Below are 22,952 nucleotides of genomic sequence, written 5' to 3'. Positions count from 1 at the left end.
AATAGTGGGGAGGGGGACACTGAGGGAAGTTTATTGTGTGGCTTGTACATTTTAAGTCATGCACAGATTATACATTTGATCACCATAGTCAACATCACATGATATAAATTGTGGGTGGCTTTTCAAGTAGGTATGGATCATTTTTAGTACCATGCATTTTGTTACAAGACTGCAATCTTCAGTCCATTTCCTTCAGAATAATACTGCTGTTTTAAATTTAGAACTAATGAGGAATAAAATGAGGATACATATAATCTATCCCAAGTGTGTCTCTCTCTGTGTGTGTGTGTGTGTGTGTGTGAGAGAGAGAGAGAGAGAGAGAGAGGATTCCATTATTAAACCACAAGAATTATTTTATCCCTAAAATATTATGTTCTGTATAAGTTAATGGCTCCTCAACCAAAAGATAAAGGCCTTTTCCAAACTTCTTATTAAATTAAGTAGAGCAGGAGCACCGCAGGATTGGCAAAATCTCGTTTAGTCCTGTCGTGCAAAACTTTAGGATTTGTCTTTGTGGCGTGGGGGTGGGGACCTACAACGTGACTGCTGCAATGACAGATTCCCTTCAGTTTCGCCAGCAACAGGGGATCACTAGAGGCCTCTAAGCTAATGAGCTCCATGCAGAGAACGCCAACCACATGGGTCTCTACTCTCTAATCCACCTTCTTCGCCTTTATGATCTATGTTTACATGTGCGGAGGGATCCTTCACAGCTGACAGCCACCTCAGTGCCGGCACTTCTTTTTTTAAAGAGCCTCTCTATTCTCTGGGATAGGCCAGGGCTTGGGGGGACGTCAGAGGGGGAGGGAGGCCGAGCTGTTTCATTGTCTGTGCCTGGCTCTGTGCAGTGGGAAAGCCTTCCCTTTCCAGTGCAAAGCAGTGCGCGGGGCAAAGGGGGGGCGCGCACTGTAACGCTGCTATCCCTGTCGCTTCCCTAGGTCTCATACAAGACTTGGAGGCCCCTTGGTTCAGAGGGGACTGTAAGCAGATCACTGGAGTCCCCAGGACAATGGGAATTAATGGTTGGATGGGAGGAAGGGAGCCGGGGGGGTCACTGCTCGGCGCAACTATCCGGAATCCTACCACGGGTTTACTTAAAAGTAGGCCCCACTGAGCTCAATAGGATTTGTTCTCGAGCGTAAGGTTGCAGCCTTAACGTCTAGGCTTTTTTTGATAAACGGTGCCACGCTTCAGGGGGAGGGGCGGTGATCCACCGGGGAGCTGGCAGTTGTTAACGGTGCTCCGCCCACTGATCTGTTCTCTCTGGTGGGGCTTCCCTCCCCCCCCAAAAGGTAGCTTTGTCGCTGCTCCTCTCCACATACCGGGCCACAACCTTTCCCCTCCCCGCCCCATACCTTCTCCATGAGATGAACTGACACCATCACCCCCGCCCCCCGTTTTATAATCCTTCCTTCCCCAGCAGAACCCCTTCGCTTCCAGCAAAGACCGGGCTCCCTTCCAAGGGGGTGGGGGAGATATTGGAACTGTTCCAAAAGTTGTGCACAAAAGAGGTTCCTCGTCTTCTCCCCCCCTTCCCCAAATGGAGCCACTGACAAAGGTTGCTGAAGGGGTCCGCTCCAGACTTCCTCCTTCAGCACCCACAGTGTGTCCTCAGAGGTGGGGGGGGGCCGGCGGTGGCTTTACTTAAAGAGAAAACAGATCAAGCCATCTTCTCAATAGTACCCCAACACACACACCCCAAATCTGGAGACGCCCGTTGTAATCTCTTCCCAGCCTGAACTCCTTAGTAGTTATGCCTCCCTCCTTTAGTATTGCACAAAGCTCGCTACCTACTCCACACCTACCCCTGTATCACTTCCAGCAATCCTGCAGCAGCTGTCCCAACCCTCCGGATGAGTATCGCCCCCACCCTTGTGTAGTCTTCCATGCTACTCTAATCCTGCCTCCGCACCCCCAATTTCATTACTGGGAGAGGGTGAGGAAGTTGGGGTTCAGGCCGGGTGATCCTGGGTGTGAGCAGCTCTAAAGGCGTGCAGGTTAGCAAACAGGCACCCCCTCGGGCCCCTACTCCGGGCCACTGCCCCCGTCGAGGCCACTGAACAGGACAAAGGGAAGGGGCAGCCCCCTCTGGTGTCAGCTTCTCCAAGGGAGGCGCAACCCACCCCGGACGCAGCCAGGCCCCCTCCCCACCCCCTCCGCATCTGGCAGGGGTCTGCCTTATGGAGGCCGGCGAGGGGAGTCGAAGGAAGCGCCTCCATTGGTAAAGAAACACATCGAGCATTATTACCAGAGGGAGGGCGGGTTGGGCTGGCGGGGGGGGCATGAGGCTCCCCTCGGGGGTCGATCCAGCAAAGAGGGATGGTGGAGCCAAAGAGCCGATCGACGAGGCAGCCACCCCACCGCACCCCACGGAGGTGGCTCCCCATTGAGGAACTCTCTAGGACCCAGGGGAGCAGCGGGAGCTGCACGTAGCACACGTGTATTCGCTCCCGCATTTCTGGGCCAGCCTGCTCCTCCTCCTCCCCACCCCCCCGCCGTCCAACCTTGCAGCCATCACTCCTCTTTCTCCGCGGTCCTGACACCGCCCCCTCTATTATCCCGACTTCTCCATTGCCCCGCGCCCTTCTCTAAGTATGCGCTAGGCAACTTCTCCAGCATAGCAACAGCTTAAGGGGAGTGTTCGCCGTCGAGCCACATGGGATCAGGTCTTTTAACTTACAGCGCCACCCTGAATTTCGAGGGGACGTCGTTTCCACACTGTGGAGTGGGGGCGGGTTTGCCAAGCTCTAAAGCGTGGGCCTTTAATCCACGCGAGTCATCTTCACCAGGAAGTTACTGAGTTACGGAAAGCAAGGCATTGCCCCATCTCCCAGTACACGCTGTGGGTGAAGTTCAGCACAGCTGCAATCTAAGTTAGTTGCTGTGTCTACAGAATCAGGGAGTGGTTTTTTATGATGGATAAATTAAAAAATTAGCAAAAAGGGCATGTGTGTATTAAAAGCTACAGTGGAGCACAATCCTTTGTATGTTTACTCAAAAGTAAGGGCCATTATGCCCGAAAGTAAGGCCCAGGTAACAGCATAATTCTAACCACAGAAGCAAATGCTAATGATTTCAGTGTGGCTTATTTCAAAGTGAGAATGCACAGAATTAAACTGATGTAAAGAAAGCTTTCATCAAATGCATTATGCTAAGAAGGCTTTTGTATGATCATGATAAAGGTCAAATATATGTGCCTACATTAAAAACAAATAAACCCACAGCCTTAAAATCCTATTCCTCCTCTGTAGACCTTATACTGATATCCAATGCTCAGCACTTCTGTATACAATATTTAATGCTACTTGATATTTGGCATTCAATATTTATTAGTTAAGATATTTTAGGCTGTCTTTTAGGACTAGGATCCTGACAAGGCAACTTCCATTAGACAAATACAGAATCATATTTAATAAAAATACAAAACCACCATAGAACATCTAAAAGCAATAGAAAAGCCGCAGGAAAAGCAGCAGAAATAACTGTAATAGAGCAACAAAGCAAAATCAGCCACTCTTGAAAGGGGTAAAGTAGGATTAAGGAACCAATCAAGAAACATTGTCTGCATTGCCAGTAAAAAAAAAGCATGCACCCCACAGTCTAAAGCACGCACATTTTGAAATAAAATTTCAAAATCAAAGCTGAATTTTTAAATTTCAACAGCCATTGACATCTTACGAAATTCTGTTTCAGCTCTCTTGCAAAGATCTTCCCAGCTGATTCCAAGGCAATCTCCTCCTGCAATAAAAAAAACAGCAAACAGAAACGACCAACATATTATTGAGAATCCACTTCCCCCACTGACTGGTTCCCTACAACTCCTATATGATGGACCAGACATTGCCTTCAGATTCCAGCCAGACTTCTTCACTCTGTTCTGTGTGCTTAGACCAGGATGGGGAACATAAGTAAAAGGGGGCAGAGCAATGGATGCAACTCTTAGCTTTACACAATAGGCTAAATGGCAGTCACTAAAAAATCAATGGTATCTTTACATACGTCTCTCCACCTGTCCCATTTTGCTGCCTGAGGCGAAACAGAAAGATGCCACCTCCTTTCAAGGTCACGCTTACTGAGGTTAAGTGGCAGTGTCTTCTGGTGAGATCTTGTGAGGTGGTAGGCAAAGAGTTTGCAGTGATGCCACCCACAGGATTCTGTTGCCCGAGGCGGCTGCTTCAGTCTACCTCATGGGCAGGCCAGTCTTGCCATCTACGCATGCAAGAGGCATTATCACAGTTCAAGGACACATTCCGTCCAAGCACGCAAAAAGGGCCAAAAGGAAGGCCAGTGAATGTCTGACATTATTTTATTACATTTCTATCCCACCTCTCTTCCATTACAGAAATCACAGCAACATAATGGGATTCGCAGGCAGTCTCCTATCCAGGCCAGAGTTAGATCTCACCAGACTGAGATGTGCAAAAGATCACCAAAGAGGCTGTGCCATATGTCTTCAGACCAAATCCTGGAAGGATGCTGGGTATTCAGAGTAAAATGGTGTGATTATTTTATCTATATATAGATATAGATATTGGTTCCCCCAAGCCTACATGCCTACTCATAATCTCACACTCATGTGTGGATGGTGCTATTTTGGCCACTACATAAAGATCCATCCTAGGAGGACGAATTTATGCATAGAATCTGAAACCAAAACAAAAATAATGCAATCTTGATTTCTTTGCAGATTTGGGATTAGCAACGGCCAGGCAACAAGAATCCACAGGAAACCATTTGTAGTGTTTATAATAAAATGACGATTTCTGGCAAACTAGCCAACTCATCATATAAACTCCTCATATACCAGATCTGTTCTTATTCACATGTTCCACTAGATGGCAACATATAAAACAGGATGCATTTGCTTCTAATGGTCAAACGTTAGGACACAAAAAGTTTGCTTCGGAATACAGGCCAGCGCAAAGCAAGCTGAGTGACAAATGGGATGGGATGTTAGGCAGTGAGAGTTTGCTCTCTCTCACACACACACAAACAAACACAGCAGCCTCAGATTGGGGAAGAAAGAATATTCAATGGCAATAAGAAACAAAAATCTAAGAATCAAACAAGCCACACATAGACGACGTCCTCTTTCACATGCTTTTATCAGCACTTGGATTTGTGGCGGGAGTTTTTATTGTCAGCCAGATATGTATCTACCCTGGCAGGACACAAGATTCCCTTTAAAGCTCCTGCCATCTGCAACAAGCTATGCAAATGCATCTATATTTCTGTTCTGATATCTCTCTTTAACAGCTCAAATAATCTTCCCCTTAAAGTGGCCTCTGCTTAAGAGAGGGATAGGTTATCTCTTAGGAAAGTTTTTGAATGTCTGGAACTTATTTTCTGGCTATGTGATTCAAGGAATTTATTTCCCTTTCTCATTCTATGATTCCCATAATGCTTGTTCTGCTTTGGCAGAAAGGTGTATAAGTGTGGCAAATAAATAACCTCAACATCTTAAATGCTGCACTATAAATATTAGTTTTTAATATGTATTGCATTTCTATTTATTTATTTTTGGCAAGGAGGTTGCTAGTTATTGTAGAGAAAACAGACATGACATTCGCAATGTAAGTTTGCCAGTTAACCAGAAAAGAGAGGGTTGCATGTGTACCTTCAACAGCAGCCCGATCTGTTAAAACCAGCAGGTGAAAGTTTTACATGGGGCCAGCCAGCACAGCTGATGGGAGCTGTGGTTCAAAACATCTGGAATGCACAAACTTGGAGAAGGCTGTGAGATAGCAATTAACTCCAGTAACTGGGTATCTCCCTTCTGCAAACCCCTATGCTGCGTACATAGAAAAAGAGGCCAGATCTTACATAGTATTCCACAAACATTCTGCAATACAGAAAGATTGAGATGTACCTTTTCACAACTAAGAAAACAGGTGTTTTGTGGCTACTTAAAATTGTGACTGCATGTATGGTGCTTTACATGGGAGAAGTCTTTTGTTTGTAGCCAGTTAAATTACCAAGTAGTTCCAGTAACTGCACCATGTCTCTACACATCATAAGAGACTGTTTGCATTGACTTTGTCATGGCAAGTAGCTGATTTATCCAGCAACCATCAGAAAATAAAATACTTGTTAAACATAGCAGCCTTCATGCAGGAATTTCAACCAACTACCAAGTAGCTGATTGTTTGTATGAATGGAACCCAGTTATCTGAGACCAAACATCAAAAGTATTTTCTCTGTCCACTTGGGGGCTTAAATAAATTTGCAAGTAAGGGCATTCAATTGCCACAATGCACATGGAATTTTAGAAAACTCATTCTGCCAAATAGCCTCCTGGGAACAAATGAATTTAGAAATGGAGAGCATCTGTTTCTGATCAGGCCAGACCAGTTTTGCTACGCACACAACCTACCTACACATGCCTTTTCCCACATAGCACTGAGTCATCAGCTGTGGCATAAGTTTCCCTTGTACTTTCACCATCTATCATACGGAATGGCAATTAACAGCTTTCATTTCAGACTTTGCACCTCAACAGGACCTCAGCTTTTAACTTCTAAAAGGATTGGATGAGTTTTATCTAGAAGCACAATCTGTAATTGTTGCACAGTGCACCGATACCTCCTTGGCACCTTCAAAGTCTGCAAACCCCAAACATAGATAGCATCCAGAGACTTCACAACCAACCAAAGAGCCATGAGCCATGGCAAGACATACTATTGAGACTGGTGTTAGCCACTGGTGGAGGAACAGGGGTGCGGGGGGAGCGCACCGCCCCTGGTGGCACAATCCCAGTGGGGTGCCATCGTGGCTGCCCCCTCGCCCATGCTGGGTGCCACACCATGCCCCCAGGACACGTGTCACGCCCCTGCGGGTGGTGCGCCATGCCCCCAGGATGTGTGCCAGCCACGCCCACGCCTGCTCTCTGCCCCCTCTCCGGAGCTTGAAGCTCCGCCACTGGTGTTAACACCCATACTAACCTCTGGCAGAAACCATTGCTCTGGCCCAATCACAGCTGAGCTGGTGGTTGGTCCCTAATAGCTGATTGTGGATCACAAGGTGGCTTGTGGTCAGAGTTTGTCTGCTTGCATTGCTTTCTGGGGAGGTTGACCGCACTGCGCCAATTCAACAGTTTCTACAGGCAGCACTTTAGGCACGCTGTCTTCAGTTTAAGGCAGCTGAAATTATTTTTTTGCCACTCATTTCTCTCCTCCTTTTTTCTTTAAGGCTGCTGCAGCTTCAGATGTGCATTAATGAAACATGTATGCTGCATAATTCAATGCATACATGCACATGAAGATGAGAGAATTTCTCATTCCCATCTGTAAACTGATGTAGTCCCACTGAATGAGGATCAAGAGCCAAAACTGGCTTCTGGCCTTGTACTAGAGCTGCCTTTCCCAACCTGTGAGTCCCCAGATGTTGTTGAACTACAACTCCCATCACCCCTAGCTAGCAAGGCCAGAGCTCAGGGATGATGGGAATTGTAGTCCAACAACATCTGAAGACCCACAGGTTGAGAACCACTGTACTAGAGCTTAACTGGGTACTGGATTCCCTCCCCACCCCCCAATGTATTAAAAGGTCTGGATGCATTAAGAGGTAGACAGCAAGTGCAGACAGAGATGTAAAAAAAAAGCCAGTGTGAAGTAATGGCTAAAGTGTTTTACTTAGGCAAGGGTGACCCAGCTTCAGATTTCTTCTCAGTCACAGAGCTCAGGGGATGCCCTTGGGCCAGTCACTCTGGCTAATGGACTCCAGAGGGTTATTGTTGTGGGGAGTAATGAGGAAATATCATCTTCTTGTTGTCTGGTGATCACTCGTAGCCAAGTAAGATTGTCTTCCATAAACACGGTTTTAACAGTGAGTCCGTCAGTGACTGTGGAGGCCAATTCTGGATCCCTGCACAACTTGGAGTAAGAGGATAAAAAAAAGGAGGCTCACAGGTTCACCAACCCTGCTTTAGTCATTTGTATGGCAAGAAGGATTAAGTTTGCAATTTCCTTTCCTTCCCCTCTTCTAGTTCAAATTCAGTTTCTTTGGTAAGCTCTGATGACCGATGTTTAATATGCTGATCTGGGATTCCAGACCTTCAAAGGAACCTAGTTGCAGCCATTTATCACCACGGCACGAAACTCTCTTGAATTAATGTGGGCGACAAGAAACCAGACCACATGGGCCATGGAATAAGAAGCAACAGCGGCAAAAAAAGACTTGACAGGAAATGCTCAACACAGGAAGGAAGTCCTATCATGCTTTTGGCAGCACTCTGTAAACAGTTATAAAAACCAACACAAAACAATGTCCAAAAAGGCCTCCAGTGTGAGTATTTGTTTGTTTTATAAAGTATCAGCATTTCTAAAATAACAGTCATTACCTTTTGGAAGTAATAATTGGGCTTTGGGTTTGCTTCAGCTTTAGCCAGATTTTGAAGCTGTAAGGATCACCACTATACACCTTTACCTGGGAGGAACCCCACACGGTGGCACATACTTCTGTGTAGACATGTCTAAATCTACACTGTTACTACATACTACTATCAGTATGCGGATGATACAGAGCTCTACGTCTCTTTCAAATTGGAACCAGTGAAGGCGGTGAAGGTCCTGTGTGAGTGTCTGGAGGTGGTTGGAGGATGGATGGTGGCTAACAGATTGAGGTTGAATCCTGACAAGACAGAAGTACTATTTTGGGGGGACAGGAGGCAGGCAGGTGTGGAGGACTCCCTGTTCCTGAATGGGGCAACTGTGCCCCCGCTTGGATTACTGCAACACGCTCTATGTGGGGCTACCTTTGAAGGTGACCCGGAATCTACAACTAATCCAGAATGCAGCAGCTAGACTGGTGACTGGGAGTGGCCACTGATACCACATAACTCCAGTCTTGAAAGACCTATATTGGCTCCCAGTTCATTTCCGAGCACAATTCATAGTGTTGGTGTTGACCTTTAAAGCCCTAAATGGCCTCAGCCCAGTATACCTGAAGGAGCATCTCCACCCCCATTGTTCTGCCCGGACACTGATATCCAGTGCTGAGGGCCTTCTGGTAGTTCCCTGTGAGAAGCCAAGTTACAGGGAACCAGGCAGAGGGCTTTCTTGGTAGTGGTGCCTGCACTGTGGAACGCCCTCTCATCAGATGTCAAAGAGATAAACAACTATCTGACGTTTAGAAGACATCTGAAGGCAGCCCTGTTTAGGGAGGTTTTTAATGACTGGTGTTTTAGTGTGTTTTTAATCTTTGTTGGAAGCCGCCCAGAGTGGCTGGGGAAGCCCAGTCAGATAGGCAGGGTACAATTATTATTATTACAAACATAGGCCCTAGGACAGGGTGGGCAGCTTGCAACACGTGGCCTAGTTTCATAGAGTTTGGATTTGATATCCCGCTTTATCACTACCCTAAAGAGTCTCAAAGCAGCTAACAATCTCCTTTCCCTTCCTCCCCCACAACAAACACTCTGTGAGGTGAGTGAGGCTGAGAGACTTCAGAGAAGTGTGACTAGCCCAAGGTCACTCAGCAGCTGCATGTGGAGGAGCGGGGAATCGAACCCGGTTCACCAGATTATGAGTCTACCACTCTTAACCACTACACCACACTGGCCTCAAATAGGGCTGGAGTGGTGGTGGTGAGCAGGGGCCAAGGCAAGGGTGTCAGAATATGTTGTCAGGTATGGGCCAATGGGCAGCAGTCTGGAGAATACCAAAAGCTAGGAACAAGAGTCCAGTGTCAGATGACTTACCAGAATCCAAAAGTGATCAAGTGGCTGAGCTGGAAAACAAAGTAAGGAATGCTGAAGAAAAATCAGGATCAGGGATCAAAACACAAGACAGGAGGACTCTGCTAGAGCAGCATGGTGAGAAATGCAGGACATGCTAGAGCTCTGGTAGGCCTTGTTCAAGAAGGAACATAACAGTGGACCACCCTTACTGTGGCCAACTTGATACCTATAGGTCACAAGTAGGGCTTCCCATGAGCTAATCCAAATGGAAAAGGAAGTCCTTTGGCTCCTCTTAGGCTGGAAAGAGTCTAATGGGAAGCCTGGGCTGAGAGAACCAGGTCAGAACTAGAAGATTATTCTCAAAGAGGCTCATGCAGCTCACCACATAGGGCAGTGGCCAGCAGTTCTTGAGCAAAGGCGTTGGCTGGCTTCCCTTTTGCTCTGACCCCACCTTTTTTTTTTGCTTAGGACCCACCTACTCAGTGTTGGATTTCTATTCCTTTCACAGTGCAGATACTGTGTAGGATTGGCTCATCACATGTCTGTGTTATGCATTCCAGCACCAATTGTTGGAATCAGCGGAGCGGACGTTTACTGTACTCTGTTTCCGTTTGTTTTTGCTTTCACTTCTGACTTCTCTTTGAGGAAGGCGAGCGAGAGAGAGGAGACATGTTCTGCATAATGCTTAATATAGTAGCTTTTAGTGCTCACAACTCCAGCCTAGCTCTGTCTGCGTTTATCTCTGCTGGACTCTGAATGTGCGCTCAGTGTCTCCAAGACTTGAGTCATTATAAATCGTCGGGGAAGGCTGTAGAAACTCCCTAGAGCTGCACACTGAACGCTGAAGGGAGAGTCAGGCTGGAAACATTCCTGTCATATGTCTGGGGGTCATCCTAGCCCCCAGCCGACACAACACTCAGTCCCAGCATGCTTTACTTTACAGTGGTACCTCAGGTTAAGAATTTAATTTGTTCTGGAGGTCCGTACTTAACCTGAAATTGTTCTTAACCTGAGGTACCACTTTAGCTAATGGGGCCTCCCGCTTCCGCTGCACGATTTCTGTTTTCACCCTGAAGCAAAGTTCTTAACCCGAGGTACTATTTCTGGGTTAGCAGAGTCTGTAACCTGAGGTACCACTGTATTGCCATATAAAGTAATTTAGGGATATCATGCCTCTTTGATCTGCAAGGTTTAAGAACAAGATCCTGCAGTATATGCCAATTTAATCTAGGCAGACTGTTTTGCCAAAGTATTTCCTACGAAGGCATCAATGCTCCCTGTGACAGAGGAGCATCTCTCCCCATAAATTAAGCTAAAGCAAAAATAAAGACGCCTACAAAATTACTACAATCATGAACTCCCCACAGCTTTCTGCAAAACGTCTGTTACTGGTAGTCAAGGCCAAACATACAAGGCTAAACATACATCGAACCTGTTCTGTTCCATGCCTCCACTGAAGCTTGGGCAAATAAGAGCATGACCTATTTTCGGGAGTCTTAAGCTTTTTTCTTTTTGTGCCAGGAGCAGCATGACTGGAAAGTGACATATTAAAAAAGGCCTTGCCTGCTTTTAGGCAATGACAGAGAAAATTATTAACAGGGAACTCAGACTGTACCCACACCATCACATCATAGCTCTGTGAAATGTGGAAATATAAATACACACCAATAGCATGTGTTTACAAAAGTGGATCTGATCAGAAATGTAGTTTTCTCCTCCCACAACCCCCATTAACAAATAGTGTTTAAAATATTCCAGATTTTTTAACATCAGGAATTGGTCAGCAATAGTAACAAAGACCGAATTTATTAGATCTCTGGCACATTGCCAAACAGTAACCAGTGGCAGACCACCACAAATATACAGTGGTACCTCGGGTTAAGTACTTAATTCGTTCTGGAGGTCCGTTCTTAACCTGAAACTGTTCTTAACCTGAAGCACCAGTTTAGCTAATGGGGCCTCCTGCTGCCGCCGTGCTGCCAAAGCCCGATTTCTGTTCTTATCCTGAAGCAAAGTTCTTAACCTGAGGTAATATTTCTGGGTTAGCAGAGTCTGTAACCTGAAGCGTATGTAACCTGAGGTACCACTGTATGTGATTTTAAGGCCTACCTCCCGCCTCCTCAGACATTTTATATAACTAAGTAGAATTTGAGCAGCCATGTGCCACAAACAGACCTTTGATACTATCAGATTACTTTAGATTGCCACCTGTAGCTAAGCAAAACTCTTTACAAATACATAGGTAGGCTGCTAAAATATGCCATCGTCAACTGGTTGCCAGGCGTCAACTGGTTCACATAATTAGGGGAGCAGCTCTGCAGTTGATACAGTATATCCACATTTTCATTTCAACCAGCAATTCCATCTTACCTGGGTTCCTCTGCAGCTTCTCTTCCCCTTTTCTCATCTTCTACACCCTCTTTCATCCTATTGCATGTGGTATCTTGTTCTGGAGGTGTCTTTTCCCTCCAGTGGGTGGGCAGGTTGTGAGGGGCTAGCCATTTACTATTTTGTTTCTACTTTTAATTAGACCAATTACAATATTTAAAAGTTTTGGTTATTTAGCATTTGGCAGTTCCGAATAAGCATGTCTAGGACTGGAGTATTTCACTAGCTACAAGTAGAATTTATACGCACTACTCACAACAATGATTAACATTTTCAAGCGCATTTGAAAACAGCTTGGCTTTTTGTTTGTTAACAACTACTTGCTAGTTTAGGCGCAAGCAAATTGACCACTGAAGTTTGTTACTGGCTAAGCCACCAACATAACCCAACTTCTTCCCAAAGATCTATATCCTCTCCCTAAAATCTGCCTGCTTCAAGTGTTTAGGGCATGTAGCAATGAGACAAGTACTCCATGTTAGTAAATAGCAAGATGGTTTTATTTGTTTGCATCCAGCTGGATGCTTTAATGCTTGCATCATCATCATCAACTGGCAAGATACCTCAGTTATAAAAGTGTTTATTCCAAGCGCTCTGGCATGGAATGCCAGGTGTTCTGTTTACATTTGAGATTTGCTCCCCATTTACTTTATTACAAAGTAGCAAATGGTAACAGCCATACAACAGACGTGTGCAAGTCTAATACTCCTCGCCTTCATCGTCACCATCCAAGGAGTCTGTGCCCACTTCTTCATAATCCTTCTCAAGTGCAGCCAGATCTTCTCGGGCCTCCGAAAACTCCCCTTCCTCCATTCCTTCTCCAACATACCAATGGACAAAAGCACGCTTGGCATACATCAAGTCGAATTTGTGGTCCAGGCGGGCCCAAGCCTCCGCAATGGCTGTGGTGTTACTGAGCATGCAGACCGCACGCTGGACTTTGGCCAAGTCACCACCAGGAACAACGGTCGGAGGCTGGTAATTAATACCCACCTAGAAAACAATCAATAGATATGCAGACAATGTAAAGTTTCCTATATCACAATAACATCTAATTTGTGTGTATTTGCAAGTCAGAAAGGAGCTGCATCTGTACACAAGCCAGCAAGCTCAAGGTCAAGATCACACTGCATTAAGAACACTGGGAGTGTAGAACTTCACATTTAAAGGTAAGAGATGTCTAGCTATATCCATTTCCCGGGGGTATCCTGATACGTTCCCCACAAAGTAGAATTTGTGTTATGGGGAACCTTTTACCCATTTGCAAAGTGCAGTATTTTTCACTGCTATTCTTCTTCACAGCTAGCATAGTGGGCAGCTCTTATAACTGACACATGGTTGGGACTTTCAGATACCTATTAGAGCAAAGTGGGGGATCTCTTTTTCCAAAGGCTGCATGTTCTTTCTTGCACCCTTTTCTCCTGACCCAGTGGGAAGGACTGACAAATAGCTCTTGGCAGAAGTCAGAACAGAGAGATTTTCTACCACCTTCCATTTCAGCTTTCCTTTGTTTCCTGCCCACTTCTCTCATGTGGCAACTCTCACGAGGGATGCAGGTTTCCCACTCCTACATTAGAAGCTGAAACATCATTAGTCATCAACATAATTCTCTTTTCTCTACAGGCCTACATCATTTTATAATTTTGTTAGGAGCTAGTGCTCCCATTTTAAACTGCCCCCACAAATAGTACATTAATCTACCATGACTAACGTTAGAAGGCATTTTTATATTGAAAAGTCCTGATTGTCAATGTTCAAATCAGCTTTAGTTAGTTCATATATATGGCAAGCTGAGTATTGACTAAGTATTTCCACCCTCCTTCATGTAGGTTCTGCAAAAGCAGGAAATGGTAGATGCCCTTCCACAAAGGTTGTGATCAACCATCCAGTTCAGGGGATGGCTGCATGCCTTTAGGTCATCTTAAGACTGAAACACAGTTAATTAAGCCTGCCTACACCATTTGTAAAACTATATACAGTACTTGAGATGTGCTTATTCAACCACCTATAAATCTTGACATGAAACAGACCATTTTGAATGCAATCAGCAGCGCTTACCTTAAAACCAGTAGGACACCAGTCAACAAATTGAATGGTACGCTTCGTTTTGATAGCGGCAATAGCAACATTGACATCCTTGGGGACAACATCTCCACGATACAGCATACAACAAGCCATGTACTTGCCATGGCGGGGATCACATTTCACCATCTGGTTGGATGGCTCAAAGCAGGCATTGGTGATCTCAGAGACAGAGAGCTGCTCATGGTAGGCCTTCTCTGCTGAGATAATGGGGGAATAGGTTACCAGAGGGAAGTGGATCCTGGGGTAAGGCACCAGGTTTGTCTGGAACTCTGTCAGATCCACATTTAAGGCACCATCAAATCTGAGAGAGGCGGTGATTGAAGAAACAATCTGACCAATGAGGCGGTTGAGGTTAGTGTAGGTTGGGCGTTCGATGTCCAGATTCCTACGACAAATGTCATAGATTGCTTCGTTATCAACCATGAAGGCACAGTCAGAATGTTCGAGGGTGGTGTGGGTTGTCAGGATGGAGTTATATGGCTCGACAACAGCAGTTGAAACTTGGGGAGCTGGGTATATGGCAAATTCCAATTTTGATTTCTTTCCATAGTCGACTGAGAGGCGTTCCATCAGCAGAGAAGTGAATCCTGACCCAGTGCCACCTCCAAAGCTGTGGAAGATCAGGAATCCTTGCAAGCCAGTACACTGGTCAGCCTGGGGAGGGGGGAAAGGACATTATAGCAGGCTAGTAATCCTAACATTTGAGAATGGGTTTTGCCCATTCACTTTTCTACCTTCTAGTGTGGTATTCTGCCCAGCAGCAAAAAGTTCATTTATCATTCAACTCAACCACTAAGCAGTTGTAAGAAAAAAGCAGAGACCAAATGTAGAACTCATCAGCAGGAACCATGAGCAGTTCCCACACCAACCAAACAGATCTGCCAGTTGGAGGTAGATATTTCTTATTACATGGAGGTCACAAGCAAATTTTGCAAGTTCACTGACTGAGCAGGCCATATGTAGTTTTATTTATTTAGAGTATTTCAGTCACCCAATAACTTACATTCTCTGGGCAAACACAGCTTAAAAAGATTTTTTAAACTCACAAAATACCCCCCCTTTCAGTTCTCTAACCCAATACTATTTTATACATAACAATTGAGAAAGCGAAAATCTATACCAGACCAACAAAGATTGCAATCTAAATATTTTAGAGAGTAAGAAAGCCATAGCCCCCAGAATTCTCTTGCTGTAGTTAGCTATAGCCTCATTCCTCTGACTCAATTCTAAAACCATGAGAGATGAGACCAAATCCATAACAAATGGCAGAAACCAATGTAAAACATTGCATTAGTCCTTACATGGGCCTCCTAGACAAATGTGGGATGTAAACACAGGAGCAGTCAATGACAACATTCCTAGAGTGTACATGTTAGAACATGGGGAGGGATGTCTGTCTAGCAAGCAGGTAAACTTCCTGGGGACGGACTTCCTCCGCATGTGACCAGAGGTGGGTGTGGCCTCACCTGTGCAGGTAAATGATAAAAGCACAGGGCAGGCAGCTATCTCTCTCTCTTGCCTGTCTCTCTGCCATCTTCCTTTTGAAGAAGAAGCATCTAAAGATGCTCTCTTGGCTCTTAGCCAAGAGAGGAGGAAAGGACTATCTTGCTATAAGATAGATTCCGAATGTATGTAACCTTTTTAAGCCTGTCTGCCTTCTGGGATCATATTGTGAACAGAACGTGAGTAAACTCTTTTATACTTTTATAAAGACTGTGTCGTGTCTTGTATTTTAAGAGGGAACAAAGGGGAAATTACCAGAGTAATTATTACAGAGGTTCTAGCGAACCTGTGCACACGTTACCATTGTGAACTTAAAGGGAAATGTTTATAAACTCTGCTGATATTTTGGGAACTTGTTAGCACAAGTTGGATAAGGATATAATTAGTCAATATATCCTCTCCTGCACCCCAGAACATTCCCACAACAAAGAGGTTGTACAGTGGCTAGGGAAGGAAGAGGGTATGTTTGCTCAAAACACAGGCAAACTAAGGCCCAGGGGCCGGATATGGCCCAATCGCCTTCTAAATCTGGCCTGCTGATTTAGTGTGTTTTTACATGAGTAGAATGTGTCCTTTTATTTAAAATATATCTCTGGGTTATTTCTGGGGCCTGCCTGGTGTTTTTACATGAGTAGAATGTGTACTTTTATTTAAAATGCACCTCTGGGTTATTGGTGGGACATAGGAATTTGTTCATGTCCCCCCCAAAAATATAGTCCGCCCCCCATAAGGTCTGAGGGACGGTGGACCGGCCCCCTGCTGAAAGTTTGCTGACCCCTGGTAACCACACCAAACCTGTCACTTCAGGACTGCCACATGGTTCTAACCAGAGTAAAAAATACATGAAGCAACAGTCCGTGTTCTAGTAGCATCAAAAGTTAAATAACCCCCCCCAAAGAAATTTACATGGAGGTACAAAAGAGCTCGAGGATATTTACATTTTGACAGGCACAGATTGACAAGTGAAGTCTGAACATTAAGAATTAATTTTTAAACAGGGCAAAATGTTTCAATGCAAGTTTGACTGTGCAAAAGCAACAGAACTTACCAGTTTCCTGACGCGCTCCAGTACGAGATCAATTATTTCTTTGCCTACAGTGTAGTGACCTCTTGCATAATTATTAGCAGCATCTTCCTTGCCAGAAATCAGCTGTTCTGGGTGAAAGAGCTGTTTATATGTCCCAGTCCGCACTTCATCTGAAAACAAAACCACAAGTTATTGTACAATAAAAATGAAACAAATAAAATTTACAATTTTGCTTGTGCTTGAAGCACCCTAAGTAGTTTTGCAGGTTTATAGAACTTGAAGAGAACTTTTTTTTCTACTGACAGGCACTGCTAGTGATTGCCTAGAACAGGTTTTGTTAGTACAAGAACTGATTTTTAAACAATATACATAGAAGTATAAACAGCTGGCAACAGTATCCAGTATGTGGGTTAAAATGTTTTTCCAGCTACAATTTCCACAGGGTAGCCATGCTAGTCTGTTGTAGCAGAGTGGAACAAAGAGTCTTGAAACACCTTAAAGCAGGCATGGCCAAACTTGGCCCTCCAGATGTTTTGGGAATACAATTCCCATCATCCCTGACCACTGGTCCTGTTAGCTAAGGATGATGGGAGTTGTAGTCCTAAAACATCTGGAGAGCCAAGTTTGGCTATGCCTGCCTTAAAGATTAGTAAGTATGTTAAGTGTTTTACCCGTTAGTTACACTCAGAGTAAATCCACTGAAATAAATGGGCATGACATAGTCCAGTAATGTAAATTGGTCTACTCTGAGTAATAATTACTTGGATATAACCTTTCACCACAAGAATTATCCCGTTCCCCCCATCTGTAAACACTTTCTTGTAAAAACTGATGCAAAAGTCCTGCAATCCAGTATTTCACATACCAAGCATTACAGATATTCATAAGTGACATCTTAACCCAGGCTTCACTTCCATCCAAGTCACAGCAAAGTACTACCTAATTTCTCAAGGATTACTGTATCTAAACTTAAATAATGATAAATATGTTAACCACATGTTTAGAAATACTGTGCCTTGCTCTGGCTATGTCTACAGTTAAGGTCATGCAATGTGTTTTATACAGAATCTAAATTACAACAGGGAAAAACTGAATCCTCACGTTCCAGACTTTTCATTATACAACTGTCCCACATCCCATCTCACGTCCATTCCAACCACACAGGCTGTATTTACTTTACCTATCACTGCTGGCTCCAAATCCACAAACACAGCACGAGGGACATGTTTTCCTGCACCAGTTTCACTGAAGAAGGTGTTGAATGAGTCATCTCCACCACCAATTGTTTTGTCACTTGGCATGGTGCCATTAGGCTGGATCCCATGCTCCAAGCAGTAGAGTTCCCAGCATCCATTGCCGATTTGCACACCAGCTTGGCCAACGTGAATTGAGATGCACTCACGCTGTGGGGAAGGGAGACAGACAGAAAAGGTTAATGCCCAGTTTCCTCCTCCTTTGTTCTTTACTGAAACTGAAATGCAAACTGCCACCAAACCCATTAAAAGGGGAATATGCACTGAAAGAGAAGCTGCCAAGCACAATTCAATTTACAGTTACCAATGTCCTGTGGGATAAAAAAGGAGGATTCAATAGTCTCTGTGTCCCATAATTGCCAACCCTAGCCACTACTGAAATAGTACTGATAGCAGATGGCCCACCATTGATTGCATATACAATATATGAATTATTCAGTTGAAAACAAATAAGCCCATCTAATTTAGGTTGAAAACTCAGCTTGCCAATTGATGTCAGATAGAAATTAAGGGGTTTTTTAGCTGTAATGCTTTGAGATAAGGATTTGCTGAATAAATAATTTGAATTGGACTACAAGAAGGGGAGGTATGAGGAGGTCAGGGAAATATGTCATTGAAAACTAAGTATTGTGAACTATATGTGTTTTTAAACTTGTTTGCTTTTTGTTTGTATAAAAATTGGAAATTTTAATAAATATCTTAAAAAAAAAAACTCAGCTTGCCAATAACCACCTCTCTAGCTGACGTGGGTGGCGCTGTGGGTTAAACCACGGAGCCTAGGACTTGCCGATCAGAAGGTTGGCGGTTTGAATCCCCGCGACGGGGTGAGCTCCCGTTGCTTGGTCCCTGATCCTGCCAACCTAGCAGTTCAAAAGCATGTCAAAGTGCAAGTAGATAAATAGGTACCACTCTGGAGGGAAGGTAAACGGCGTTTCCGTGCGCTGCTCTGGTTTGCCTGAAGCGACTTAGTCATGCTGGCCACATGACCCGGAAGCTGTACGCCGGCTCCCTCGGCCAATAAAGCGAGATGAGCACCACAACCCCAGAGCCGGTCACGACTGGACCTAATGGTCAGGGGTCCCTTTACCTTTAGCTGCTGTACAGCTCAGTCAGTAAATCATGAGACTCTTAATCTCAGGGTTGTGGGTTCAAGCCCCACGTTGGGCAAAAGATTCCTACACTGCAGGGGGTTGGACTAGGTGGGCCTCATATTTTCTTCCAACTATACAATTAATTAATTTTGAATTTATATACTGCCCTATACCCAGAGGTCTCAGGGTGGTTCACAGAAAAGATTACAATGTATATAAAATAAAAATAATAACCCAATAACACTCCCCCCCCAAGAGCCACATTTTAAAAGGGTATAGGATATCTACTACTCAAATTATTTCCCAGTTACTATCTTGCCCAAGAAGTAGAAAAGGTCCTTGGCCATCTAGAATCCCTGGCAGCTCTGCTTTTCTAGAACCAATCAAGAAAAAAAATATTAGAAACCCAAGATGCTTGAGCTTTGTAATTAGATTCCCATATACATTCCTATAATGCACTGTGGACAGCATTAATAATTTTTTATTGTGAGTCACCCAGGGAGCCTTGACTAAAGAACGGTATACAAATATGCCAAATAAAGCACAGATTAGTCCATTTAAAGAAAAAAGTAGTCCTTTTCCAAGGAAGTTGTTGTCAGTTTGGATTGTGATGTTCATGTGCAAACATCAAGCCAGATGGTGCTATGTTGCCATACAGAAATTATGTTTCAATTGGGCTAACACAAATCCTAAATCTACCCTAGTTAAGGTTCTCCCCATTCCAGTTACTGTTTTTCCCCAAGGTCCTCCCACCCAATGTAATTTAAATATTCATCTCTCATACTACTTGTTGACTGATGCTGCTTTTCCTTGGTTTATTGATTTTAATGCAAAAGAGAAGAAGTTAAGCTTGTCCCCAAAGTATTCTTTATCTAGAAATAATGATAAAGCTAACTCAATTAGCAAGCTATTGGTGCACTTTTAATTAGCTGTCCTAATTTGTTAACTTTACTCCCATGTGTCTCAAAGCTCAGGTGATGCTCTCTTGTAAGGCCTATTTTGAGATATCCCTCCAGTTCTTACATTTAGATATTTCTGTCATCAATTATCCATACTTGGTAATTTTCTTCTACCACGGAAGGATAATGATCTAAATTATACAGCTCACAATGGTATTTCAGTTTTAGCTTAAGCAGCAGTTAATAACTTAATTGTATATATTTTTAATGTTAGTAAGTGCTTTAAATCTCATTCTGCTCTTTTCCCATCGAAACTTGTCTCCCCTTTCAGAAGGTCTCTTTCTTTCCACCTTCCAGACACCTTATTAGTGGTTCCTGGATAAATGGCCAAGGATATAGTGCATGAGGTTTAATGCCCCCACCATCTTTCAAGCTGAGTATTTGCTTAGTGTGAAAAGTGCCACAGGATTCTCACTTCATTTCAGCAGCAAGCTGGGAGGCACAGAACAGGAACATCCAGTCCTTGGCTTGCCAACACTGAGAAAACAGCCTCATGGCTGATTCATGTTCCTGCTATCTGCCTTTCATCTCTTAAGCAGTGCACTTCATAGGACACCCATCGAGAGTGGTGGCAGCTTACTGGGCAATCCAGCAGTATTGTCAGGATTTGCAGCTACAACAAAAAATCTGGAGATTTAGTTCTCAGACATCTGTGCACATTCAAGGCTTGTACCCAACTTAAGTTTTTGCGTGAGTGGAACTAACATTGGTTTACAACCCCAAGTCTTTTACTACACCTCCCCCCCAAAGCCAGGGACAGCTGTTAATGGAACGCAGGCACACCTCAGCTAAGGCAGAATGAAAAATATGAAGCACAGACAGAAAGATGATCTAATCAAAGTAAGGGAAATAGGGCCACAGTTAGCTAGCAGTGGCTGTAACTACAGTGGAAACCTGGAAACATTAGTTCAGTCGAAATATCACACGGGAGTTAAAGCATATCAAAACTGCAACCCTGAGTGTGTGTGCTTGTGTATGAGGCTTACTGGCTTCATAATTGAATAAACTCTCAAGAATATTAGGACAGCAGAGGAAATCTTCAGTTGTTGATTAGAGTTTCCTTTGCCTAAGGAATCATGAGGAGGAATGATCAATAATTTCTGCTACCTGTTACAGTGCTCCCTGCTATTTCATGTCGGGGGGGGGGGGAAGAATCACATCCCTTCTTGCAGTTATTTAACTGGAACAATCGGAATTGTTGGCAAGTCCCTCTTGATGCAAGACATTTGTAATCTAAAACTCAACTAAGGCCATAATTTTGATGGACAGAATACAGCACTTTAGCCAGATGTTAAGAAATGCCCTCTAAGACAGAGTTCAGGTCTCTGTAGTCATTTCAAGATTTAGTGTCTATCACCATTACTGCAATGTTTCTCTTGCCTTTGGGGTTTTTTGGTGTGTGTTCACAAAGTTGTACTTGGAGAACTCACTAGCAAAAAAGGATGGAACGTAATAAGAAAGCCCTGGTGCCAATTTTGAAAGAATGAAGTGTGTATTTGTGCATGTGTGTACGTGTACACACACACACACACACACCAGTCAGTTTGACAGGATGGAGCAATTCACATTAAGGGATAACACAAAATAGCAATGTGAACTTTGGGCTAAAAATCAAAGAGACAGACTTAAAAACAACAACCCTAAAACCCCAGGATGTTGAAATACCAGGGAAGGGAAGGACTGAGAGAGGCAGCCATCTTCTTTAAAAACTTCCCACCATTTTGCAGCAATGCTGCTTTATAAACTTGTAAAAAGGGGAGTGCAGTGAGTGGCCAACACAGCATCAAACTAGTTCTGATACCCAAGAAAGCTTCCAGCATTCTTAAAAAAACCACAAAAACCACTACCTGGTCAAAAATAACCAATTAAGTCTTGAAGAACTTAAAACGGAGGCAAGCAGGACAGAGGGTGGTGGATCAAAAACTCTCGCCCCTGCTGCCCCTCCTTCCCATTCCAGACAAAGGAAGGGGGCTCGGAGATGTCAGCTCCAAGTCTCCCAGACAAATGAGTCATGCCCAAGCCATTTTAAGTCTCAGCTTCCTTTTTTTTTGTCCTTTGATTTGATTTGAGGGCATGTAGGCATCACTTGCATATCCCCAAATGTATGTCTAGGCCCAGAGACGATTAAGATTGAGAATCTCAGCAGCGGAGGTTTCAAGAGGAGCTGGCAGAAAGGACAAGCGGGGCAACTGGAGGGTGAGGCAAAACGAGACACTGAATCGGAGAAAAGAGTCCAAGTGCTGCAGCAGCTGTTGGCTGGTCTCCCACGCGAGGACTTTGGACACTGACCTTTTGCAAAAACCCGAAGCTCACCCCGCCAACTCAGCCTACATCAGCTGGGCGCGCGACTCGGGCGGGGAACCAGGAAACGAAGAAGGGCCCGATCCTGCTTTACTAGCTTTACGGAGGCCACCCTTAGGGAAACCTGTGGGCCTTCCGAGATCGAGGGGACCCCCCACCCGCTCTGAAAAGTCCTGCACCTCTGTCGTAGCTGCTTTCTATAGACGGCATGGGCTGCGGTCCTAACCGCGTCTACTCAGAAGTCCCGCTGCATTAAGCAGGGCTTACTCCTGTGTAAGCGGGGATAGGATCGTTGTCTTAGCAAAGACTTTCCGCTCTGTTAAATGCGCATTACACACCGATCTACAACCCTCTTTCCCGCCCCGAAGGACGCGGAGAAGCCCTTCGACGCCCCCACTCGCCCCATCGTCGCTAGCGCGGCACAGAAAACGGAAAGGGAGATGTTGGAAAGCCCGACCGCATGACATTACGTAAGGCAAAAAAACACATAACGCGCGCCTTTATTAATAGGCCCCGAGGGGGAGAGGCAGGAACCGGAGGGAAGAAAAAACCAAGCAGCCCTCACCATGTCTCCGACAGGCTACGAGGAGTCTGTGAGGTTGTCGGTGCTCTGGCTTCAGCAGACGCGCTACGGGTCTGATCAGCACCACGAAAACAGCTGCTCTGAGGTCC

General features: G+C 44.6%; 1 protein-coding gene and 1 long non-coding RNA gene across 2 annotated transcripts; one reads left to right on the top strand and one right to left on the bottom strand.

Moving 5' to 3' along the window:
- Positions 1 to 818: 818 nt before the first annotated feature.
- On the top strand, positions 819 to 4,951 carry LOC128415126 (uncharacterized). Its single transcript, XR_008330861.1, has 3 exons — positions 819 to 879; positions 4,343 to 4,497; positions 4,688 to 4,951. It is a non-coding gene; the product is annotated as an uncharacterized LOC128415126 (long non-coding RNA).
- A 7,588-nt stretch (positions 4,952 to 12,539) lies between these two features.
- Positions 12,540 to 22,948, bottom strand: LOC128416265 (tubulin alpha-8 chain). The gene is made up of 5 exons (XM_053393778.1): positions 22,846 to 22,948; positions 17,857 to 18,079; positions 16,698 to 16,846; positions 14,120 to 14,800; positions 12,540 to 13,054 (listed from the first exon to the last, which is right to left on the bottom strand). Exons 1-5 carry the CDS (start codon positions 22,846 to 22,848, stop codon positions 12,761 to 12,763), a joined length of 1,350 nt encoding a protein of 449 aa, XP_053249753.1. The 5' UTR covers positions 22,849 to 22,948; the 3' UTR covers positions 12,540 to 12,760.
- Positions 22,949 to 22,952: the final 4 nt, after the last annotated feature.

Source organism: Podarcis raffonei, chromosome 6 (genome assembly GCF_027172205.1).
Source record: "Podarcis raffonei isolate rPodRaf1 chromosome 6, rPodRaf1.pri, whole genome shotgun sequence".
NCBI lineage: Eukaryota > Metazoa > Chordata > Lepidosauria > Squamata > Lacertidae > Podarcis > Podarcis raffonei.
This window is presented reverse-complemented; position numbering and strand designations above follow the sequence as displayed.